This window comes from Trachurus trachurus, assembly GCF_905171665.1.
Source record: "Trachurus trachurus genome assembly, chromosome: 22".
Taxonomy (NCBI): domain Eukaryota; kingdom Metazoa; phylum Chordata; class Actinopteri; order Carangiformes; family Carangidae; genus Trachurus; species Trachurus trachurus.
In genome coordinates this window covers 241,759-265,214 of record NC_139907.1, presented here as the reverse complement: position 1 = coordinate 265,214, position 23,456 = coordinate 241,759, and the positions used below count along the sequence as shown (strand labels likewise).

Genomic DNA, 23,456 nt, shown 5'->3' with positions numbered 1-23,456 from the left:
AATAACATCATCACTCCAGAGGGAATTGCATCAAATACTATTGCATATTCTTTCAGAGGAACAGGAAGTGTATATTTGTTTAGAAATTCTGAATATGATAACAATGTGCCGTTAGAGTTGAAAAGCTGACTAACCAAAATAATGCCGTGGGTGAACCAGTTCTCTAGAAAAAGTGATTTGTGTTTATATTCTATGTCCCTGTTATTCCAGATATAATATCTGTGGGGGGTGAAGTTATGTTTATAAATCAAAAACCAGGAAAGAAGCATCTGTTTATGAAAGTTGGCTAGTTTTATGGGAAGTTTTTAGGTACAGAGTAACAGAAAATTAAGGCCACCGACTTTGGAAAATATATAGTTGGGAATGAAGTTCCAGATTGAAGTTGAGTTTCTGATGAATTGTTTGATCCAGTTGATTTTGAATGTGTTATTAAGAGTGGAGAAATCTAAAAAATTAAAACCTCCATTCTCATATGAGTTCATTAAACTTGATTTTTTAATGTAATGGATTTTGTTTTTCCACACAAAGTTATAAAGAATTTTGTCAATGGCAGTAGTGGTCTGTTTATTTACTTCCAGAGATATTGCTGTGTATGTAAGCCGGGATAAGCCCTCTGCTTTAGATAAAAGAATTCTGCCCTGAAGGGACAGATCTCTCTGAAACCACGAGTTGAATTTTTTCTGTGTTCTTTCTATAATGTGGGTAAAATTCAGAGAGCATCTGTTGCTTGTGTTTTTGTTGATGGTGATTCCCAAATAGGTGACAGACTCTTTTACAGGTATGTTGGAGATAGATGAAAGAGTACAGTTTTTAAGTGGTAACAGTTCACACTTACTTAAATTCAGGTGAAGTCCGGATGCACTGGAAAAAACTGAAATTCGGTTAGTAGCAACAGAAATTTGTGAGGCATTTTTTTAAAAATAAGGAAGTGTCATCTGCTAGTTGACTAATGATGATTTCCTTGCCTGCTATGGATATCCCTTTGATGGGGCTCTGCTTGATGAGGTCAGAGAGCAACTGAGCACATATCAAAAATAAATATGGTGACACAGGACATCCCTGCCTGATTCCACAGCTCAAATCAAAACGTGGGGAAGTACCTGTCTGCATTTTAATTGAACAGTTTGCTTTCTTATACATAGTTTCGATTGCTGAGCAAAAGTACCTACCAAAACCAAGTTTCTGTAATGCCTGAAACATAAATTTGTGTTCAATGGTATCAAATGCTTTGCGAAAATCCAGAAATAAAATAAAACTATCGTCAGGGCAGTAGTGAGCATAATCAATAAGATCCAGGACAAGTCTTATGTTGTTGGATATGTGTCTGCCCTTCATAAATCCTGTTTGCGTTTCATCAATAATGTAATCCAGTACTGCTTTAAGTCTTTTGGCAAAGATTCCAGCTAAAATGTTATAATCATTATTGAGGAGACAAATAGGTCTCCAGTTATCTATGCGGAGTGGGTCCTTATTGGGCTTTGGGATAAGTGTTAAGAGCCCTTGGTTTAAGGTAGGAGGAAGAGTTTGTTTGTTTCCGCGTGAAGCTCATTCCTTCCTTCAGTTGAACTGAGTGACGTCAGAACGTCTCTGGTGACGTGCTGTCCTCGCGCCGACCGGCGGCGGCGCTGCGCCACCGGAAGCTGCTCGTTGGTCCCGGAAGTAGTAGAAGAAGAAGCAGCAGTAGAAGAAGCAGCAGCGGCTCGTGCAGCTCAGTCTCTCAGGAAGAAGATGGCGGAGGGTGAGTAGCGCGAGGAGCTCCGCGCGAGACTCTGGTTTATAACTCTATCTGTCTATCTATTGGTTATCTATCAGTTCATCACTTCATCTATCGATCTGTCGAACCTCTGACGTCACCACCGGGACTTTACCGGAGCTTTGACCCGTTTAACGGAGAAGCTGCACGTGCACATGTGACGTCAGATCGGTCCAGAAAAACACGTGAATGAAGCAGAAACTGATTTAATGTGATCACTAACCTTAAACCTTAAACCTTAAACTTCTAAACCTTAACCCGCTGCAGAGCAGAGCAGAGGGGTTATCTAATGTCTAGTATATAATGTTTAATATTTAACATGAATCAGCTGCTGTTGAACCCGCGAGGCCCCAACGGGCAACACGTGTGCACGCGCCGGTCCACGAGTCAAACCGGCTCGAGACCTGGACCTAGTCTGGTCTGGTTTTTTATTTTATTTATTGGTTTATTTGAGTGGGACAGTGAATAATATAAAACATGTAAATGTGCCGGATTGTACCAGGTCTAGGACCCGGACTAGACCTGGTTAGACTACAGACCGGGTCCAGGTCTAGTCCGGGTCGACTAGAGACCTGAATGGCTCGTGCAGCTGGTCTGTTCATGCACGCGCTGTGTCACTATAAATCTGTTATTAGACTAAACCTGATCACCTTGATCTGTCGATGATCGATCTGTCTGGTGGTTTAGCTGTTAGCTCGGTGTGTTAGCCTCTGATGCTAACGGCGCCCACGTGCTGCCGAGAGGCCACGTGGGCGCCGTTAGCATGTAGCATGTAGCCGTTAGCATGTAGCTGCTAGCATGTAGCTAACATGTGGTTTTTTTTTTTCAGCAGCTTCAGCAAAGAAGAAGAAAAAGGCGAAAAGGGCGAGTGATGAAGAAGTCGGGGTGAGTTCCTCCTGAAGGGTCAGAGGTCACAGGTCGAATGACATCACGTAACCGCAGCAACATGTTCAGTTGGAGAGAAGAAATGATGTGAAACATTGTAAAGCCTAATACCCTCTAATAGCTAACTCTCTACTAGCTAACCCTCTATAACCCTCTGATAGCCTTAATACCTTAACCCTCTATAGAAACAGATCTAAAGCTGAATATGAAAATAAATAGAAGAATAATTAAATAAAGAATGAAGCAAAACAAACTTATGGTTAAACATCAAAGACATTAAACGTTTTGTAGAAGAGAAACATTTGGTTTTTACATCAGTGAATGTGACAAGAATTAAATTCATAAATAAACATTTTTCTTTTCTTCTTGGAGCCGTAACTGATCTGTTGTTGTTGTTGTTGTTGTTGTTGTTGTTGTTTAGGAGCTGCAGCAGAGCGGCGACTTCCTCATCCAGCCGGAGTCGAAGGTCGTTTCCTTGGATACGTCCCAATGGCCGCTCCTCCTCAAGGTAACGCTGTGATGTCACTGTGATGTCACTGTGATGTCACTGTGATGTCACTGTGATGTCACTGTGATGTCACTGTGATGTCACTGTGATGTCACCGTGATGTCACCGTGATGTCACGGCTCTGACCCGTGTGACGTGATGAAGAAGTTTATCCATTCGCTGAGCGGCGGCCATCTTGTCTGTGCCCTGCCCCCGTGCTGGGGGCGGAGCCTCTCGCCGCGGCGACGGTCGTCACGGCGTTCTGCCGACGGCGACCGGCGCCGCTCAGAGATGAAAGACGTGACCGACCGTCGCCGAGACGATTTAACTGTTCTGATCACACGACGCAGACTGATGACATCATCGCCGTGGTCACCCTGGTTACCGTGGTTGCTGTGGTTACCGTGGTTACCGTGGTTACCCTGGTTACTGTGGTTACCCTGGTTACCGTGGTTACCCTGGTCACCGTGGTTACCCTGGTTACCGTGGTCGCCGTGGTTGCCGTGGTTACCCTGGTCACCGTGGTTACCCTGGTTACCGTGGTCGCCGTGGTTGCCGTGGTTACCCTGGTCACCGTGGTTACCGTGGTCACCGTGGTTACCGTGGTTACCCGTCTCACCTGAACCTTTCTTCCAACAGAACTTCGACAAACTGAACGTGCGGACGACTCACTACACGCCGCTGCCCAACGGCAGCAACCCGCTGAAGAGGAACATCAGCGACTACGTCAGGTAACCACGGCAACTAGCCACGGCAACTAGCCATGGCGACATAATAACACATGTTCAAGGCCTCTAATGGTAGAAAAATACATGTGGGTATAAACGTCCAGGTGGACGTAGGTGATGTAACAGCTTCATCCAGTTCATTCTAAAGGTTTTGTTGACGGTCGTAAAGTCAAGAACATTTAGAACTAAACTTAACCAGACTCAGAAGTGTTTATTCATAATAACAGATTTTTTTCACATAACCTCACGTAGTTATTGATTATCTTGTTTTTATCTTGTTTTTCCAAATAAGATGAAATAATAACTTATCAATGGCTACAGATTTGCTTTTGGACAGACAAGGGAACAGTTAGCAGTTCCTCCTTTAGAGATAAATCCCTCTGAAGCCACTGGTTTAGCTTTTCCTTGTCTTATCAATAATCATAGTAAAATACAACCACGGCAACCGCGCCCAGGTAACGCGTTGCCATGACAACAGCCTCTGACGCTCCGTGTCCCCTCAGGTCGGGCGTCATCAACCTGGACAAACCGGCCAACCCGTCGTCCCACGAGGTCGTGGCCTGGATCAGGAGGATTCTCCGCGTGGACAAGACGGGTCACAGCGGGACGCTCGACCCCAAGGTCACGGGCTGCCTCATCGTGTGTGTGGACCGAGCCACGAGGCTGGTCAAGTCCCAGCAGAGCGCCGGTAAGTCTGGTAGCATAGTGGTTAGCGTAGCGGTAGCCTAGCGGATAGCCTAGCGCCTAGCGTTAGCCTAGCGGCTAGCGTCGTTAGCCTAGCGGCTGACCCAGTAAACCAGCGCCGCCTCACTACTCTCTGTTGTGTTGCAGGTAAAGAGTACGTGGGAATCGTTCGGCTGCACAATGCGATAGAGAACGAGCACACGCTGGCGCGGGTGAGTTCACGTAGCTATTGATTATTGATCGATTACTCAGTTTGACTAAAACTTTAATGAAAACTTTACACTGACGATGTTTTATTCTGACTAACAAGAACGTAAATGTAAGAAACTAAATCTGTGTATGAACCTGTGACCTTGGCTGAAGGTCGAAGGTCGTCGTGTGACCTCTGACCTCTGACCCGTTGTGTTTCAGGCGTTGGAGACTCTGACCGGCGCCCTGTTCCAGCGGCCGCCGCTCATCGCCGCCGTCAAGCGGCAGCTGAGGGTCCGGACCATCTACGAGAGCAAACTGGTGGAGTACGACCCCGAGAGGCGGCTGGGTAGGTCTCCATGACGACCACTGGGTTTTATTTTTTAAATATTTATACATACAAATATTCAAACAATAAACATACAATGAACAGACAAACAAAAATATATACATATATACACTGAAACAACACTATTATTATATATTATAGGTATTAAATAGTTGTATAATATTCCAAGGTTTTTATAGCTTTTCTGTCATTTATATTTTGTAATGGCTGCATGTAATGACGACCACTGGTCAGAGTGATGTCATAGTGATGTTATGATGTTACGTTTTAGGGATCTTCTGGGTTAGGGTGAGTCATCTAGTCTTCTTATATAGATCTATGATGTGACGTTGCAGGGATCTTCTGGGTTAGGGTGAGTAACGGTGTGTGATGTCAGAGTGATGTCATGGTGACATGGTGATGTCATGGTTACAGGGATCTTCTGGGTGAGCTGTGAAGCCGGGACCTACATCAGGACTCTGTGTGTCCACCTGGGGCTGCTGCTCGGGGTCGGAGGGCAGATGCAGGAGCTGCGCCGCGTCCGCTCCGGCGTGCTGGGAGAGAAGGTACGTCATAAACCCCTTGCTTTTATGTTTTTCAAAAAGAAATGGAACTTTATTTTAAGCTAATCAGCAAATGAAAAGGCTATAAAACCATAGACCTTTGTAATATGTATAACCTTGTTGGATAATGAACATCACCCCTGGCACATGTTTGTGTTCATTGTATACTGTTCCCTGTACTATTTGTACTTGTCAACTTCTTTTAAATAAAGCTGTTGATTTAAAAAAAAAAAAAAAAAAAAGTGAGTTACTTCCTGTTGTCAAAGTGTTGAGTTCAGTCCGGCTGCTCGGTGCCGGACTGATAATTAAACTTTGGAACAGAAACAGCAGCTGAGACACGATGACATCACAGTGATGTCACCTAGAGGCTCGCTGCTGCTGACATCACCGTGACGTCACAGTGACATCACAGTGGTGTCACGGTGACATCACGGGGCTATGAAACATTTCTTGTCACAGAACAACATGGTGACTGTGTGTGAAGCTTTTTAACATTTAACAGCCAGACTGGATGTGTTGTAGATCTCTGTAACTCATCTACGTTCTTCCTCTTTAACCATTCATGTGTATGGGGTTTGTCATTACAGATATCTACAGTTCAGTTGCAGATATCCACTATGTGAATTACAGATATCTGTAACTGAATTACCACTCGTACTAATTCCAGTTACACATATCTTTAAGTCACCTCAGTTAAAGATATCTACATGTCCCTGTTCAGATATCTGTAATTAAGTTTTGTTTAGTCAGAATCAAGTTGTAGATATCTGTAACTGGAATTAGTACTAGTGGTAATTCAGTTACAGATATCTGTAATTCACATAGTGGATATCTGCAACTGAACTGTAGATATCTGTAATGACAAACCCCATACACATGAATGTTACAGTGAAGGAAGAACGTAGTTGTGGATCTGAAATGTTCTTTTTGACAAGAGGTAAAACTGAATTACAGAGATCTGGAATAAAAAATCCAACTATTCAAAATGTAGTTAGGACCAGTCAGAAAGACGTTGTTGATATCTACAATGTTAATTCTGGAGAGTCAAACTTAGCTTTTAAATGTTAAATCCCATATTTTTAGTCCATGTGTTGTGTTTGTCTTGTTTTAAATCCATGTGTAGCTACTGTCGACCATCAAACAGGATTAAAACGCCTTGGGGCTTTATTGTGTTTTAATCCTTTTGAACACTTGTCTAATGTTGTTCAATAAAGTTTTGAATTGAATTGCCAGGACTACATGGTGACGATGCACGACGTGCTGGACGCCCAGTGGCAGTTCGACCACAACAAGGACGAGTCGTATCTACGGCGCGTCGTGTTCCCGCTGGAGAAGCTGCTGGTGTCGCACCGCCGCATCGTGATGAAGGACAGCGCCGTGAGTCATCATCATCATCATCATCATCATCACCATCATCATCATCATCACCGTCAAGGTCTAGAGCTGCTGTTGCCATGGTGATGACTAACTCCGCTGTGTCTGTCCCCAGGTCAACGCCATCTGCTACGGAGCGAAGATCATGCTGCCCGGCGTGCTGCGCTACGAGGACGGCATCGAGATCAACCAGGACATCGTCGTCATAACGACCAAGGGCGAGGCCATCTGCACCGGTGAGTCTGGGGGCGTGGCCTGTGTGTATTTAGGGGGCGTGGCCTGTGTGTATTTAGTGGGCGTGGCCACTGTGTGTGTTTAGCGGGCGTGGCCTGTGTGTTTAGGGGGCGTGGCCTGTGTGTATTTAGCGGGCGTGGCCTGTGTATTTAGCGGGCGTGCCCTGTGTGTATTTAGCGGGCGTGGCCTGTTTGTATTTAGCGGGCGTGGCCTGTGTATTTAGGGGGCGTGGCCTGTGTGTTTAGGGGGCGTGGCCTGTGTGTATTTAGACAGCATGGCCTGTGTGTATTTAGGGGGCAGGGCCTGTGTATTTAGGGGGCGGAGCCACATGATGAGCGAGATGCGGCCGAGCCTTCGGGCCGTGACGACCTGCTATCTATCACCCTTCTCTGATGGCTCATCGCTCTCTGGTGATCGATTGGTTAATCTGATATGGATCAATAATCGACTAGTTAACGATGTGGATCAATAATCGATTGGTTAACGATATGGATCAATAATCGCCTGCTTCTTGTGGTTCAGCGGTGGCTCTCATGACGACGGCGGTCATCTCCACGTGCGACCACGGCGTCGTGGCCAAGATCAAGAGAGTCATCATGGAGAGAGACACGTACCCTCGCAAGTGGGGCCTCGGCCCCAAGGTGAGTCACCTTATCGATTATTGGTTATTGATCTCAGACCGATCGCTCCTCAGACCAGATCACCACTCTAAACTCTAACGTGTGTTTTGTTCCAGGCGAGTCAGAAGAAGATGATGATCCAGAAAGGTTTGCTGGACAAACACGGGAAACCCAACGGCAGCACGCCGCCCGACTGGAAGACGCAGTACGTCGACTACAGGTACGTCTGATTAGACACTGAGGGGCGGGGCTTAGAAGCTGAGGGGCGGGGCTTAGAAGCTGAGGGGCGGGGCTTAGAAGCTGAGGGGCGGGGCTTAGAAGCTGAGGGGCGGGGCTTAGAAGCTGAGGGGCGGGGCTTAGAAGCTGAGGGGCGGGGCTTAGAAGCTGAGGGGCGGGGCCTAGCCCCAGCAGACAGTTATCCCTCCTGAGCTGCTGTGCTCTGTGAGAGAGTCGGTCTGCAACAGAAACTCTCTCTATAGAGGTAGTGGTAGTAGTAGTAGTAGTGGTAGGAGGTTAGGAGGTGGTAGTAGTAGTGGTAGTAGAGGTAGTAGCAGGTTAGGTAGAGGTGGTAGTAGTAGGTAGTCTAGTAGCAGACAGTTATCCCTCCTGAGCTGCTGTGCTCTGTGAGAGAGTCGCTCTGCAACAGAAACTCTCTCTCTATAGAGGTAGTAGTGGTGGTAGGAGGTTAGGTGGTGGTAGTACTAGTAGAGGTAGTAGAGGTAGTAGTAGTAGTAGTAATAGGTAGTCTAGTAGCAGACAGTTATCCCTCCTGAGCTGCTGTGCTCTGTGAGAGAGTCGGTCTGCAACAGAAACTCTCTATAGAGGTGGTAGTGGTAGGAGGTTAGGTGGTAGTAGAGGTAGTAGTAGTAGTAGTAGAGGTAGTAGGTTAGGTAGAGGTGGTAGTAGTAGTAGTATCTAGTAGCAGACAGTTATCCCTCCTGAGCTGCTGTGCTCTGTGAGAGAGTCGGTCTGCAACAGAAACTCTCTATAGAGGTGGTAGTGGTAGGAGGTTAGGTGGTAGTAGAGGTAGTAGTAGTAGTAGTAGAGGTAGTAGGTTAGGTAGAGGTGGTAGTAGTAGTAGTATCTAGTAGCAGACAGTTCTCCCTCCTGAGCTGCTGTGCTCTGTGAGAGAGTCGGTCTGCAACAGAAACTCTCTGATGAAGCTTCTGCACTCGACACCGTCGAGCTGCAGCTTCACCACAGAACATGATGTCACCGTGATGTCACCGTGATGTCACCGTGATGTCACCGTGACGTCACCTGACCTGAACGCCGTCGCTGCTTTGTTTAAGTTTTGTGTGAATGTTTTTTTAAAACTTTGATTTTATTTTTTTGACAGTGTTTCCAAGGCAACAGAGGAGCCATGTGATGCTACAGCCAAGGTACAGACACACACTCTAACACACAGACACACACTCTAACAGACACACACTCTAACAGACACACTAACACACAGACACACTAATGCACACTAACAGACACATTAACGCACACTAATAGACACACACTAACACACACAGACACAGTGTTGACACCCAGGCTGTGTCCTAACCCCCTCTCTCTCTAGTGACCAGTTGTTGTAGTGGTGTCTGAATGTTTAGTGATTATTAATGTTCACTATAGTGACTGAATCTATCCCACAATTCACCGCAACATGTAGTGAACATCCGATGGTCACTAACCGGAGCAAGATATCCCATCATGCATTGTGGTCACAGATGGCCGTTACCACAGCGACCCAGAGTGACTGGTGTAGCTACCAAATAAATGCAGTAAATAAATGTGTCTAGCTGCCAGAGTTGGGTTAGGGTTTAGGACACAACCCCAGTCTGTGACGTGACCTCTGCTCTCTGCTCGTTTCTCTCCTCTCCTCCAGAGGAAACGTGACGACAGCGACGGAGAAGCGGCGCCGCCGTCGACACCGTCGGCAGAGGACGGGAAGAAAGAGAAGAAGAAGAAAAAGGAGAAGAAGGCGAAGCTGGAGGAGGCGGAGCCAGTGGAGGAGGAGGAGGCGGAGCAACAGGAGGTAAGAGATGTCACGGCAACCAGAGCTTCATCCTGATTGGTCCAGACTCTGAGCTTCTTCCTGATTGGTCCAGACTCTGAGCTTCTTCCTGATTGGTCCAGACTCTGAGCTTCATCCTGTTCCAGGGTTCTTACCGATCCTTAAAAAGTCTTAAAAGGCATTGAATTCATTAAAAACGAGGCCTTAATTGGCATTAAAATGTCTTAACATTTAAGACTTTTGAAAAATTGATTTAACACATGGTGAGTGGTATTTTATGATTGTAATTAGTCTCAAATCTCTAAATAATTGGTAACAATCCGACATAGAGAAGTTAGTGGCGGCTGTCAACGTTAAATCTCTCACCGCCACCAGCTCCCGAGTCAGTGTTGTTTTTTCAGACTTTTTCTGCATTTATTTTGAAAGGACAGCTGGAAAGAGACATTTATTTTGAAAGGACAGCTGGAAAGAGACACAATCCAATGTTCATGTAGCAGTCACTTTACCTTGGATCACATAGGGTTAGGGACAATTTAACCCACTCCCCTATGTAATAGATGTGGTGTTTTTTTGTTTTTTCTGCATTTCTGTTTATTATGAAGTCGGTCTTCAATTTCATTTCAAGCGGCTTTAAAAAAGTCTTAAAGTCTTAAATGTAACTTGGCTTAAGCTGTAGGAACCCTGTGATTGGTCCAGACTCTGAGCTGCTTCCTGATTGGTCCAGACTCTGAGCTGCTTCCTGATTGGTCCAGACTCTGACAGATGTTTGTTTCCTCAGGTCGGTGAAAGCGCCAAGAAGAAAAAGAAGAAGAAGAAACAGAAAGAAGAGGAGGCGTCGGAGTGACGCTGACACAAAGCATTGTGGGAGTTGGACAATAATGGACTGCATGAGCGCAGACGAGGAGGAAAGAAGAGTTTTGTTTTTTATATATATATGTTTTTTTTTTTATCTGTAAATACCTCAACAGGAAACCTGTTCATAATTTCAAAATAAAAGTGTTTTCTCTATTTCAAAGCTTCAGTTTTATTAACAAATGTACAAAACAATGTCGGTACCAAGTCGAGACCAAACCAGAAAGACCAACAACATACAGCAGGAAAATAAGTATTGAACACCTCAACATTTTTCTCAGAAAATATATTTCTAATAGAGCTATTGACATGAAATTTTCACCAGATGTCGCCATCAACCCAAGTAATGCACACATACAGAGAAATCCAAACATTAATGTCCATAAATGAAGTCATGTGTAATAAAGTGAAATGACACAGGGAATAAGTGTTGAACACATGAAGAAAAGGAGCAGAAAGGTTTGGAGAGACGAGAAAGCAGCTGGAGTCGTCATCCTGTCCGGTTTAGTCCTGATTGATGCCTTTTTATATGAAGGTTTCTCACCACCAAGGTGTCAGACAAGAAGCACTGCATGATGGGTAATAGCAAAGAGCCGTCTAAAGACCTACGCAACCTTATTATTGCAAAACACACTGGAGGACGTTGGAACTATCAGAAGTTTAGAAATGTGTGTGTAACCAGTGAGCACCGTTGGAGCCTCATCCAGAAGTGGAAAGAACACGGCATCGCTGTAAACCGGCCACGGCCCCGTGCTCCTTGTAAGACCCAGATGTCATAAGATGGTGCCGCACATCACCCCAAAAACACCATAGCAACAGTCAAGTTTGGAGGCGGGAACGTCATGGTGTTCTGGATGAGGCCCCAATGGTGCTGGAACTATCAGAAGTTTAGAAATGTTCCTTTAGCCAACGTCCTCCAGTGTGTTTTGCAACAACAAGGTTGTGTAGGTCTTTAGACAGCTCTTTGCTATTACCCATCATGCAGTGCTTCTTGTCTGACACCTTGGTGGTGAGAACCAAGGGGGTGGATCGGACTACAGGCTCCTGGTTTTTGATTTATAAACATAACTTCACCCGCCACAGATATTATATTTGGAATAACAGGGACATAGAATATAAACACAAATCACTTTTTCTAGAGAACTGGTTCACCACGGCGTTACTCTGGTTATTCAGCTTCTCAACTCTAACGGCACATTGTTATCATATTCAGAATTTTAAACAAATATACACTTCCTGTTCCTCTGAAAGAATATGCAATAGTATTTGATGCAATACCCTCTGGTGTGATTATGTTATTAAAATATGTTTTATTACCTGAGTCTGACCCCTGACCCCTGACCTCTGGTCCAATCTGCTTCTCAGCTAAAAACAACCGTACTGTACGTGCATTACTTACCCCCGATGAATATTTATGGTCCCTCCCCTACAAATAAAATCAAAGAAGTATCTTAAACTAATCCATCGTATCTTCCCTCCAATTTATTTATGCAAAGATATAAAAAAGACATGAAATAACTCTGCTCCTTCTGTAAACAGGTCGTGTCCTCATCTGCATCAGTCCTTTTGGAAAAATGTAACTACTTTTATCTGTCAACATTTCGACAAAAACGTTGTTTTGGACGATCAACATGTATTGTTTGGTTTCTTTTCAGTCTCGGCTTCTCAATTAAACCAATATTATATAATCAATTTGATATTATTTTTAGCCAAAGCTCATATTCACAACCGCAAATTTACAAATCAAATACTTTGCACTCACCGTTTCAAAAACGAAATCAAACAATACATCAACCTAATGAGTCAATCTGAAAATAAGAAAGTCATAAAGACCATAATACTATTCTCTCTGTTTCCACGTTTTTGAATAGACCGATGTTTGCCTAACATGAAATGTACTTATCCTTTGTCTTGTCCTGCCTTTCATGATACTATGTAACTGAACCTGTTGACAGTATTCCATTTTTTATGTGTAACCCCCTCATCCCTCATTTCACAATGTACATCCCAACTAACAAATCTTCAATAAAAAAAAAAAAAGGATCTGACTACAGGCAGGCGTAGCTCACAGTCGGCCATATTTGAACGGGCAACTGTCTCTGACTCTGGCTGCAGTTACAGTGCAGTAGATGGTGATCCAGTCATCTGCACTAAAACAACGATTCATAACTCTGAAAAATAAATCAGTATGTAGCTATTACTTTAACTATTTGCATAATGTCACTGTAATGTTACTTTTACAAAAAAAAAGTACATGATTAAAATGATCCGTGATTCTAAATATGCTGCATCATAACTGCATAAACGTTCATAACAAATCAAACCGTTTTGAAATGGGACAAAAACTGAGCAAGTTGTGGTCATTATAGCAGAACATGCAGCACAGGCTTAATGCTCTGAGGGAGAGAGTTGACCTTACCAAGATGGCCGCCGTTCTGGCTACGCTTTGTCATTGGGCAGCAGCGGTGGGTTAGTCATCTAGTTCTTATAAAGATCTATGATGAGAAACCTCAACCAGCAGATATTACTTTGCACTGATAGGCAGTGTTGGGTAGTAACGCGTTATTAGTAACGCCGTTACGTAACGCCGTTACTTTTTTCAGTAACTAATAACGTAACGCGTTGTTTTTTTAAAATCAGTAACTCCGTTCCCGTTACCAAACGCTGCGTTACTCCGTTCCTTTCCGTTCCTTTGGGTGAGGTTTTACAGCGGCACACACAATTCCTATAACATTTCAGCAAGTTTCATTGAATTGAAAGAAAGACAGAGCACAGACACTAAGCACTAGTTGGTGGCCGCCCTCTAGCGTCCCACACGTAATCAAACACACTACATGAAGAGGACTGGGCAGGTCAGAGCGATTCTCTGAGCAGGGCATGACGGCGAGCTAAGGTAACTTTGCTAACGCAGCATCCGAGACCGAAGCTGTGTCTCAGTTCAGGCTGCAGCCCCTGAACTGGGACACAGCTTGAGTCACAGCGCGCACACACCAGCACCCACTCCACCCGAGCAGCAGCGGTTAGAGTCCGACAGACGGACTCGAATTATGACGCCTGAAACGGTAAACACAGCTGATCGCTCTGGGTAAACACAGCTGATCGATCGATAAAAAAATACCGCTGGAGTGAATTTACTTCCGTCACTGAAAACAGTCTTAAACGTAACTGCTGACATCATGCAGCAATGCAGCATGATGATGATGGTAAAATTTTACAGATAAAAACCATAGACTGTAAAAAGAAGATAAAAACACGTGTTTCTTCATCAGCATCAGTAGGCTACAGAACTGAAATGACGGCTAGAGGGGAATTCAATCAACCTTTATTTAATGGGAGCATTGGGAAAAAAAACCTTTTAAAGTAACGAAAAAGTTACTTTCTCAGTAACGCATTACTTTTTGGTTTAAGTAACTGAGTTACTAACTGAGTTACTTTTTTATGAAGTAACTAGTAACTGTAACTAGTTACTATTTTTCAGTAACTAGCACAACACTGCTGATAGGAGACAGGATGACGACTGCAGCTGCTTTCCAAACCTTTCTGCTCCTTTTCTTCATGTGTTCAACACTTCTTCCCTGTGTCATTTCACTTTATTACACATGACTTCATTTATGCACAAAATGTTTGGATTTCTTTGTATGTGTGCATTACTTGGGTTGTTGCCGACATCTGGGGAAAATTTCATGTGAATAGTTCTATTAGAAATATATTTTCTGAGAAACGTGTTCAATACTTATTTTCCATTAGCCTATACACGTTTTATTTAATTAAATGAATGAATAAATGATTAAATGGCTAAATTCATATTCACATTAACAAACACAATGAATATATAATGTAAGGGCTTTTACATTTCTTATTAATGAGCCAAACAAAGTGATGGAGTTTTCTTCTACTAGTGATGAGGTTGTACTGACCTCTGCTGGTCGTCTGGTGAACAGCAGTCTAACCCTAACCCTCTGCTGTGGTGTTACACCGCGTTACACCGTGTTACACCGTGTTGCAGCGTGTTGCACCGTGTTGCACCGTGTTGCAGCGTGTTGCACCGCGTTAACACCGTGTTGCAGCGTGTTGCACCGTGTTACACCGCGTTGCACCGTGTTAACACCGCGTTGCACCGCGTTAACACCGTGTTGCAGCGTGTTGCACCGCGTTACACCGCGTTGCACCGCGTTAACACCGTGTTGCAGCGTGTTGCACCGTGTTACACCGCGTTGCACCGCGTTAACACCGTGTTGCAGCGTGTTGCACCGCGTTACACCGCGTTGCACCGTGTTAACACCGCGTTGCACCGCGTTAACACCGCGTTGCACCGCGTTAACACCGCGTTGCACCGCGTTAACACCGCGTTAACACCGTGTTGCAGCGTGTTGCACCGCGTTAACACCGCGTTGCACCGCGTTAACACCGCGTTCCACCGCGTTGCACCGCGTTGCACCGCGTTAACACCGCGTTCCACCGCGTTGCACCGCGTTACACCGCGTTGCACCGCGTTACACCGCGTTGCACCGTGTTAACACCGTGTTGCACTGGCTACAGGATGGAAGGTCATAATGTCTTATGAGTCATTAAAAGAAAATCCTGTTCTCAACACAATTAGTAGTGTTTTAAAAAACAGATATAGTTGTTAAAGGGACAACCAGGAGTTTGTATTTGGTTCTAAAAAAGTCTCATATTAATGTGGATGAATCTACGTTACCACTTGTTAATGGTCCATTTTAGATAAATATATGGTTTTATCTTAATAGTTATAATGATTTAGTGGTCAGCTCGCTGTCTCACTAGTCCACACTAGCAACACGTCTAGCTAGTGAGACTTGTTGTGTAGGAACTGATGAAGCTCCGTGGATCAGAGGAGAAACGTCTTCGTCCAGTCGTCTACGACTCAACTTGCCCAGAAGACGACGACCTGGATGAAAGAGAAGATCCACAGACTCCGTTTCCTGTCGGTGCGAGCTGCTCTGAGCTGACTTGATGCTCCGGTGTTGCAGAGCAGCGGCCGGTGGAGGCTCAGGGTCAGGGTGTGTGTGTGTGTGTGTGTGTGTGTGTGTGTGTGTGTGTGTGCCAGGGCCGTTGTATAGGGGAGAAAGGTGATGATAACTCTAGGGGCCCAGCGCCCAGTGGGGCCCATAAAAAACCCCAGTAGTCTAATCTTTGTATGACTGATTTATTCTGCGTAAGACCCTGACTAATACTCATAGTACACTGTAAAAACTCTACATCTTTCCAAGAATATTTGTCTTATTTCTTGTCCAAATGTCTCATTTCTAGTCAAAACTAATCTCTTTCCACTTAAAATAAGACTCGTAACCTAAAAATTAACTTGTTTTTAGATCATTTTTACTTGTTTCAAACTAATTTTCACTTGAAATAAGTAGAAAAATCTGCCAGTGAAACAAGTTTTTTGTGTTTGTAATAAGAAAGAAAAACTTGATCCACTATCAGATTTTTCTACTTATTTCAAGTGAAAATCTGCTTGAAAGAAGTAAAAAGTGTCTAAAAACAAGCTGCTTTTAATGTGATGAGTCGTATTTTAAGTAGAATGAGATTTGTTTTGACTAGAAATGAGACAAATATTCTTGCTAAGATACTTGAGTTTTTGCAGTGTAATGCTGCATTAGCATCAAAACAAAGTAGGCTAAATAAAAAACCATAATACATACGTAGTCTAAGAAAAAAAACTGGAGAAGTTAGGGGGAGGGGCCCACTTTAGTATTCTTTAAGGGGGCCCAGAATTCATAGCAACGGCCCTGGTGTGTGCACAGCGCATACAATCCTGCACACACACTCACACACACACCTGCGTCTACTGGAGCCTCTGAACATGTTACTGCAGAATAAACAACTTTTTATTTTGAATACGTTGATGTGTTTTTCCAAATTCAAGATCAAAACTTGAAATTTCAGTTTCAAATTTTACTTTTTCAAGTACAAAACATTTGACCCTGATTTATCTCCATACATAGATGCAGGTGGTAACAGTGTGTTGTGTGCAGATGTGTGTGTAACTCCACACCGGGAGACTCTGTGTTGTGTAGATGTGTTGTGCAGAGGAAGGACGAGTCAGACTCGGGCGGTTGACGTATTTATAACTCGGACCTCGCCCTTTATTAATCACAAGTCAAGTCCGGTGGCGGCAGGAAAATAAACATTAACATAAGTAAAAAGAGGTTCACAGTAAGAAATAATGCAACATTCTCATATAAAACACAGATAAAATGAAAGTATTAAACTCTGAATATCACATATTTCTGCATCATCTCTTTAAACGCAGCAGGATACAAACAACCTTTAATAGTTCACATTTATACTGCTTACCTTACGGCAGGGAAATAAACATCAACCCAAAATGGCGCCTGTGTGGGCGAATACCTTCCAAATAATTTATACACCTCATCTGAACACTGTTATCAGCAATTTATTAAAACAGCAGACTGCATAATGTTCTTATGTTTAATAAATTTTCACCTGTTGCACTTTTGGCCACTTGTATTTGTGCTGTAGAAACTTTACTTTTACCCCGGGGGCAAAGCAAAATAACAGACACGGAGCGTTGTAAAAGGTTTGACAGCAGAAATGATTAAAACCTGGGTGGACAACCTGGTCAACTAGCTGCTGGAAAGCTACAGGGGACAAAACCCCTTTCTGGGGTCATTCTGCTGGTGAAATGATGTAAATGCAAATATTTAGGTACTACAATGGCATAAATAGTCATACAACTATAACATTTGGCAGAGAGTATCTTGACACATAGGGGGAGGCAGGAAAAAAAGATTCTGGGGTTTGTTGCAACTCCATTTTAAGATATCACCCTCAACATCCCAAAAAAAGACCAAAAAAGTACTGTTCGCCTGACAAATTATCATGAAAATGATTATTTTTCAGCACTTTATGGAGAATATCTATGCCTAACATGTATATAGAAAACGTCCTTAATTCATAAGCTTCCATTTGAGTCCCAGATAGCCTTTCTACTAGCTACTGGAAAGCTACAGGCTGCCTCCAAACAATGCAACAACTGTCCTGAAAAACTACATGTTAACAGATAGATAGAGGAGACCGTTGGCCACAGCAAGTGGAGCTTTGGAGATAGAAAGGCTAGAAAGCCCCCCCCCCCCCCCCCACTAGGGTAGTGGGGAGGCCTAGTGCTGCGCCGATCCACTACCCTAGCCCCCCCCCCCCACCCCTGGGGATGGTTCCTGGTTCCTGGCACTACCATTCAGGTAACCCTGGTAACCATGGTAACCATGGTAACCCTTCTCCTATGTGGGCAGGGGGGAGGCCATGGCCCATCAACCCATCAATCAGCCAATCAGATCTATTACATCCGGTTTGCCTGTTCACCTGCTGCTTTAATTCATTAACATCCTTTGTTCTCTTTTAGTTTTTTAGTTTGTTTTTTATTTGAACTTGTCTTACGAGTATTTTAAACTATTTATTTCACTCCCTGCACTTTTTTTCTTTTTCTCTCTTTTCTTTTCTCTCTTTGATATGTGTGCCAGTGTTACTACTGTAATGTGTATGGTGTATGTATGTTTTGTGCAAGTACAAAGCAGCTGTAATATTATGCTTATGACAAATTTCCCTCCCGGGACAAATAAAAGTTTATTTGATTTGATTGATTGATTATAGTTTTGGATTATTTAATCAGTCTGCAGTTGTCCACCGTGCTCTCTCTGAGCTTTACGACAGCAGCGGTGCTTTTCTTTTTTTTTTTAAAGAGGTGAGTCACCTGACGTCAGCATTAAGTTGATTGGAGGAAAGCAGCCACACCTGCTCCTCCTCAGTCTGGCTCCATGTTCCAACAACCAACTAAACCAGGACGGACTGATGAGACTTTGTCCAACCTGCTTTTCCACTGATCCTGGATTTCTTTATTCTACTTTGTTATGTAGTATATTATACTCCTTAACTTTCTTACTTTAATATCTTAAACTATTGTATGTTCTTCTTTGTATGTATGTATGTAAGCCTTTTCTGGACGGATGCTCTACTTCATGGGTTCCATAATTTGCTTAGAAGTCATCTGACCTAATGGGATGTGCATGGTCCAATATGACTGAATGATCCTGTTGTCTTCTCTAATGGGAAAGACACATGGGAAACAGGATGTGGTTTTCTGTTAGGCCGCGTTCAGACTGCCAGACAAAATCAGATATTTAGCCCATCCAGATTGGAACTGGATGGCTCTTTTTAAGTCTGAACAGTCGCAAATCACATGAAATCCGATTTTTGACGTCACTCTCCGCGGCGCTGTCACTGTGTTGCACATACACATATATATATTTATAAAACGTAAAGGTGAAATCCGGCGATCTGATTGGTTGTTAACCGTGGTATAATGAGCAGTTACCACGGCTACTATTCTAAAGCCTTATCACAGCGTAGGCTATCACTCCGCCTCAGGCACGTATGACTGGTATGAATGGTTGTTGTTGTCATGTATCCATGACAACGGACTGTTGCAGTCCGTAGTTAATATAATACATCCATGGTAGCAACAGACAGTTGATGTTTTTATGATGTTAAAAATGTAGTAAAGTAGTGTAACTGACATGTTGAAGGTGAACTTTGACCTCCAGAGGGTTAACAATGGTAGAGGGGACTGAGCAGTGACAGAGCTACTTGGAGCTAACGTCTGGACAGCTGGGAACAGATTTTTATTCTGCTGGAAGAAAACTACATGTCCTCTTTCATATTGTTGTTATTGGTAACTGGTTTATAAAAGCTATATATCACTCCAGTCCTCCAGGTGGTCTCTGCTCATTCTACCACTCTAAGGGGGAACAACGCCCCTTAGAGTGGTAGAATGAGCAGAGACCACTGTTAGCTTAGCATTAGCCTTTAGCCCCTTAGAGTGGTAGAATGAGCATAGACCACTGTTAGCTTAGCATTAGCCTTTAGCCCCTTAGAGTGGTAGAATGAGCAGAGACCACTGTTAGCTTAGCATTAGCCTTTAGCCAGTTAGAGTGGTAGAATGAGCATAGACCACTGTTAGCTTAGCATTAGCCTTTAGCCCCTTAGAGTGGTAGAATGAGCATAGACCACTGTTAGCTTAGCATTAGCCTTTAGCCCCTTAGAGTGGTAGAATGAGCATAGACCACTGTTAGCTTAGCATTAGCCTTTAGCCCCTTAGAGTGGTAGAATGAGCATAGACCACTGTTAGCTTAGCATTAGCCTTTAGCCCCTTAGAGTGGTAGAATGAGCAGAGACCACTGTTAGCTTAGCATTAGCCTTTAGCCAGTTAGAGTGGTAGAATGAGCAGAGACCACTGTTAGCTTAGCATTAGCCTTTAGCCCCTTAGAGTGGTAGAATGAGCATAGACCACTGTTAGCTTAGCATTAGCCTTTAGCCCCTTAGAGTGGTAGAATGAGCATAGACCACTGTTAGCTTAGCATTAGCCTTTAGCCCCTTAGAGTGGTAGAATGAGCATAGACCACTGTTAGCTTAGCATTAGCCTTTAGCCCCTTAGAGTGGTAGAATGAGCAGAGACCACTGTTAGCTTAGCATTAGCCTTTAGCCAGTTAGAGTGGTAGAATGAGCATAGACCACTGTTAGCTTAGCATTAGCCTTTAGCCCCTTAGAGTGGTAGAATGAGCATAGACCACTGTTAGCTTAGCATTAGCCTTTAGCCCCTTAGAGTGGTAGAATGAGCATAGACCACTGTTAGCTTAGCATTAGCCTTTAGCCCCTTAGAGTGGTAGAATGAGCAGAGACCACTGTTAGCTTAGCATTAGCCTTTAGCCCCTTAGAGTGGTAGAATGAGCATAGACCACTGTTAGCTTAGCATTAGCCTTTAGCCCCTTAGAGTGGTAGAATGAGCAGAGACCACTGTTAGCTTAGCATTAGCCTTTAGCCAGTTAGAGTGGTAGAATGAGCATAGACCACTGTTAGCTTAGCATTAGCCTTTAGCCAGTTAGAGTGGTAGAATGAGCAGAGACCACTATTAGCTTAGCATTAGCCTTTAGCCCCTTAGAGTGGTAGAATGAGCAGAGACCACTGTTAGCTTAGCATTAGCCTTTAGCCCCTTAGAGTGGTAGAATGAGCATAGACCACTGTTAGCTTAGCATTAGCCTTTAGCCCCTTAGAGTGGTAGAATGAGCAGAGACCACTGTTAGCTTAGCATTAGCCTTTAGCCCCTTAGAGTGGTAGAATGAGCAGAGACCACTGTTAGCTTAGCATTAGCCTTTAGCCAGTTAGAGTGGTAGAATGAGCATAGACCACTGTTAGCTTAGCATTAGCCTTTAGCCCCTTAGAGTGGTAGAATGAGCAGAGACCACTGTTAGCTTAGCATTAGCCTTTAGCCCCTTAGAGTGGTAGAATGAGCATAGACCACTGTTAGCTTAGCATTAGCCTTTAGCCCCTTAGAGTGGTAGAATGAGCAGAGACCACTGTTAGCTTAGCATTAGCCTTTAGCCAGTTAGAGTGGTAGAATGAGCAGAGACCACTGTTAGCTTAGCATTAGCCTTTAGCCAGTTAGAGTGGTAGAATGAGCAGAGACCACTGTTAGCTTAGCATTAGCCTTTAGCCCCTTAGAGTGGTAGAATGAGCAGAGACCACTGTTAGCTTAGCATTAGCCTTTAGCCCCTTAGAGTGGTAGAATGAGCATAGACCACTGTTAGCTTAGCATTAGCCTTTAGCCCCTTAGAGTGGTAGAATGAGCAGTACCACTGTTAGCTTAGCATTAGCCTTTAGCCAGTTAGAGTGGTAGAATGAGCATAGACCACTGTTAGCTTAGCATTAGCCTTTAGCCCCTTAGAGTGGTAGAATGAGCATAGACCACTGTTAGCTTAGCATTAGCCTTTAGCCCCTTAGAGTGGTAGAATGAGCAGAGACCACTGTTAGCTTAGCATTAGCCTTTAGCCAGTTAGAGTGGTAGAATGAGCATAGACCACTGTTAGCTTAGCATTAGCCTTTAGCCAGTTAGAGTGGTAGAATGAGCATAGACCACTGTTAGCTTAGCATTAGCCTTTAGCCAGTTAGAGTGGTAGAATGAGCATAGACCACTGTTAGCTTAGCATTAGCCTTTAGCCCCTTAGAGTGGTAGAATGAGCAGAGACCACTGTTAGCTTAGCATTAGCCTTTAGCCAGTTAGAGTGGTAGAATGAGCATAGACCACTGTTAGCTTAGCATTAGCCTTTAGCCCCTTAGAGTGGTAGAATGAGCATAGACCACTGTTAGCTTAGCATTAGCCTTTAGCCACTTAGAGTGGTAGAATGAGCATAGACCACTGTTAGCTTAGCATTAGCCTTTAGCCCCTTAGAGTGGTAGAATGAGCAGAGACCACTGTTAGCTTAGCATTAGCCTTTAGCCCCTTAGAGTGGTAGAATGAGCAGAGACCACTGTTAGCTTAGCATTAGCCTTTAGCCAGTTAGAGTGGTAGAATGAGCATAGACCACTGTTAGCTTAGCATTAGCCTTTAGCCCCTTAGAGTGGTAGAATGAGCATAGACCACTGTTAGCTTAGCATTAGCCTTTAGCCAGTTAGAGTGGTAGAATGAGCATAGACCACTGTTAGCTTAGCATTAGCCTTTAGCCCCTTAGAGTGGTAGAATGAGCAGAGACCACTGTTAGCTTAGCATTAGCCTTTAGCCCCTTAGAGTGGTAGAATGAGCATAGACCACTGTTAGCTTAGCATTAGCCTTTAGCCCCTTAGAGTGGTAGAATGAGCAGAGACCACTGTTAGCTTAGCATTAGCCTTTAGCCAGTTAGAGTGGTAGAATGAGCATAGACCACTGTTAGCTTAGCATTAGCCTTTAGCCAGTTAGAGTGGTAGAATGAGCAGAGACCACTGTTAGCTTAGCATTAGCCTTTAGCCCCTTAGAGTGGTAGAATGAGCAGAGACCACTGTTAGCTTAGCATTAGCCTTTAGCCCCTTAGAGTGGTAGAATGAGCATAGACCACTGTTAGCTTAGCATTAGCCTTTAGCCCCTTAGAGTGGTAGAATGAGCAGTACCACTGTTAGCTTAGCATTAGCCTTTAGCCAGTTAGAGTGGTAGAATGAGCATAGACCACTGTTAGCTTAGCATTAGCCTTTAGCCCCTTAGAGTGGTAGAATGAGCATAGACCACTGTTAGCTTAGCATTAGCCTTTAGCCCCTTAGAGTGGTAGAATGAGCAGAGACCACTGTTAGCTTAGCATTAGCCTTTAGCCAGTTAGAGTGGTAGAATGAGCATAGACCACTGTTAGCTTAGCATTAGCCTTTAGCCAGTTAGAGTGGTAGAATGAGCATAGACCACTGTTAGCTTAGCATTAGCCTTTAGCCAGTTAGAGTGGTAGAATGAGCATAGACCACTGTTAGCTTAGCATTAGCCTTTAGCCCCTTAGAGTGGTAGAATGAGCAGAGACCACTGTTAGCTTAGCATTAGCCTTTAGCCAGTTAGAGTGGTAGAATGAGCAGAGACCACTGTTAGCTTAGCATTAGCCTTTAGCCAGTTAGAGTGGTAGAATGAGCATAGACCACTGTTAGCTTAGCATTAGCCTTTAGCCAGTTAGAGTGGTAGAATGAGCATAGACCACTGTTAGCTTAGCATTAGCCTTTAGCCAGTTAGAGTGGTAGAATGAGCATAGACCACTGTTAGCTTAGCATTAGCCTTTAGCCAGTTAGAGTGGTAGAATGAGCAGAGACCACTGTTAGCTTAGCATTAGCCTTTAGCCAGTTAGAGTGGTAGAATGAGCATAGACCACTGTTAGCTTAGCATTAGCCTTTAGCCAGTTAGAGTGGTAGAATGAGCATAGACCACTGTTAGCTTAGC

General features: G+C 43.9%; 1 protein-coding gene across 1 annotated transcript; it reads left to right on the top strand.

The window, feature by feature from the left end:
* Positions 1-1,689: 1,689 nt before the first annotated feature.
* On the top strand, positions 1,690-10,849 carry LOC311005174 (H/ACA ribonucleoprotein complex subunit DKC1-like). The gene is made up of 15 exons (XM_083997526.1): positions 1,690-1,738; positions 2,583-2,638; positions 3,060-3,146; positions 3,765-3,856; positions 4,357-4,541; positions 4,685-4,749; positions 4,949-5,075; positions 5,490-5,620; positions 6,851-6,994; positions 7,107-7,227; positions 7,748-7,866; positions 7,962-8,065; positions 9,185-9,227; positions 9,722-9,871; positions 10,629-10,849. The coding sequence occupies exons 1-15, from the start codon at positions 1,729-1,731 to the stop codon at positions 10,692-10,694; spliced, it is 1,500 nt and encodes a 499-aa protein (XP_083853652.1). The 5' UTR covers positions 1,690-1,728; the 3' UTR covers positions 10,695-10,849.
* The last annotated feature ends 12,607 nt before the right edge of the window (positions 10,850-23,456 follow it).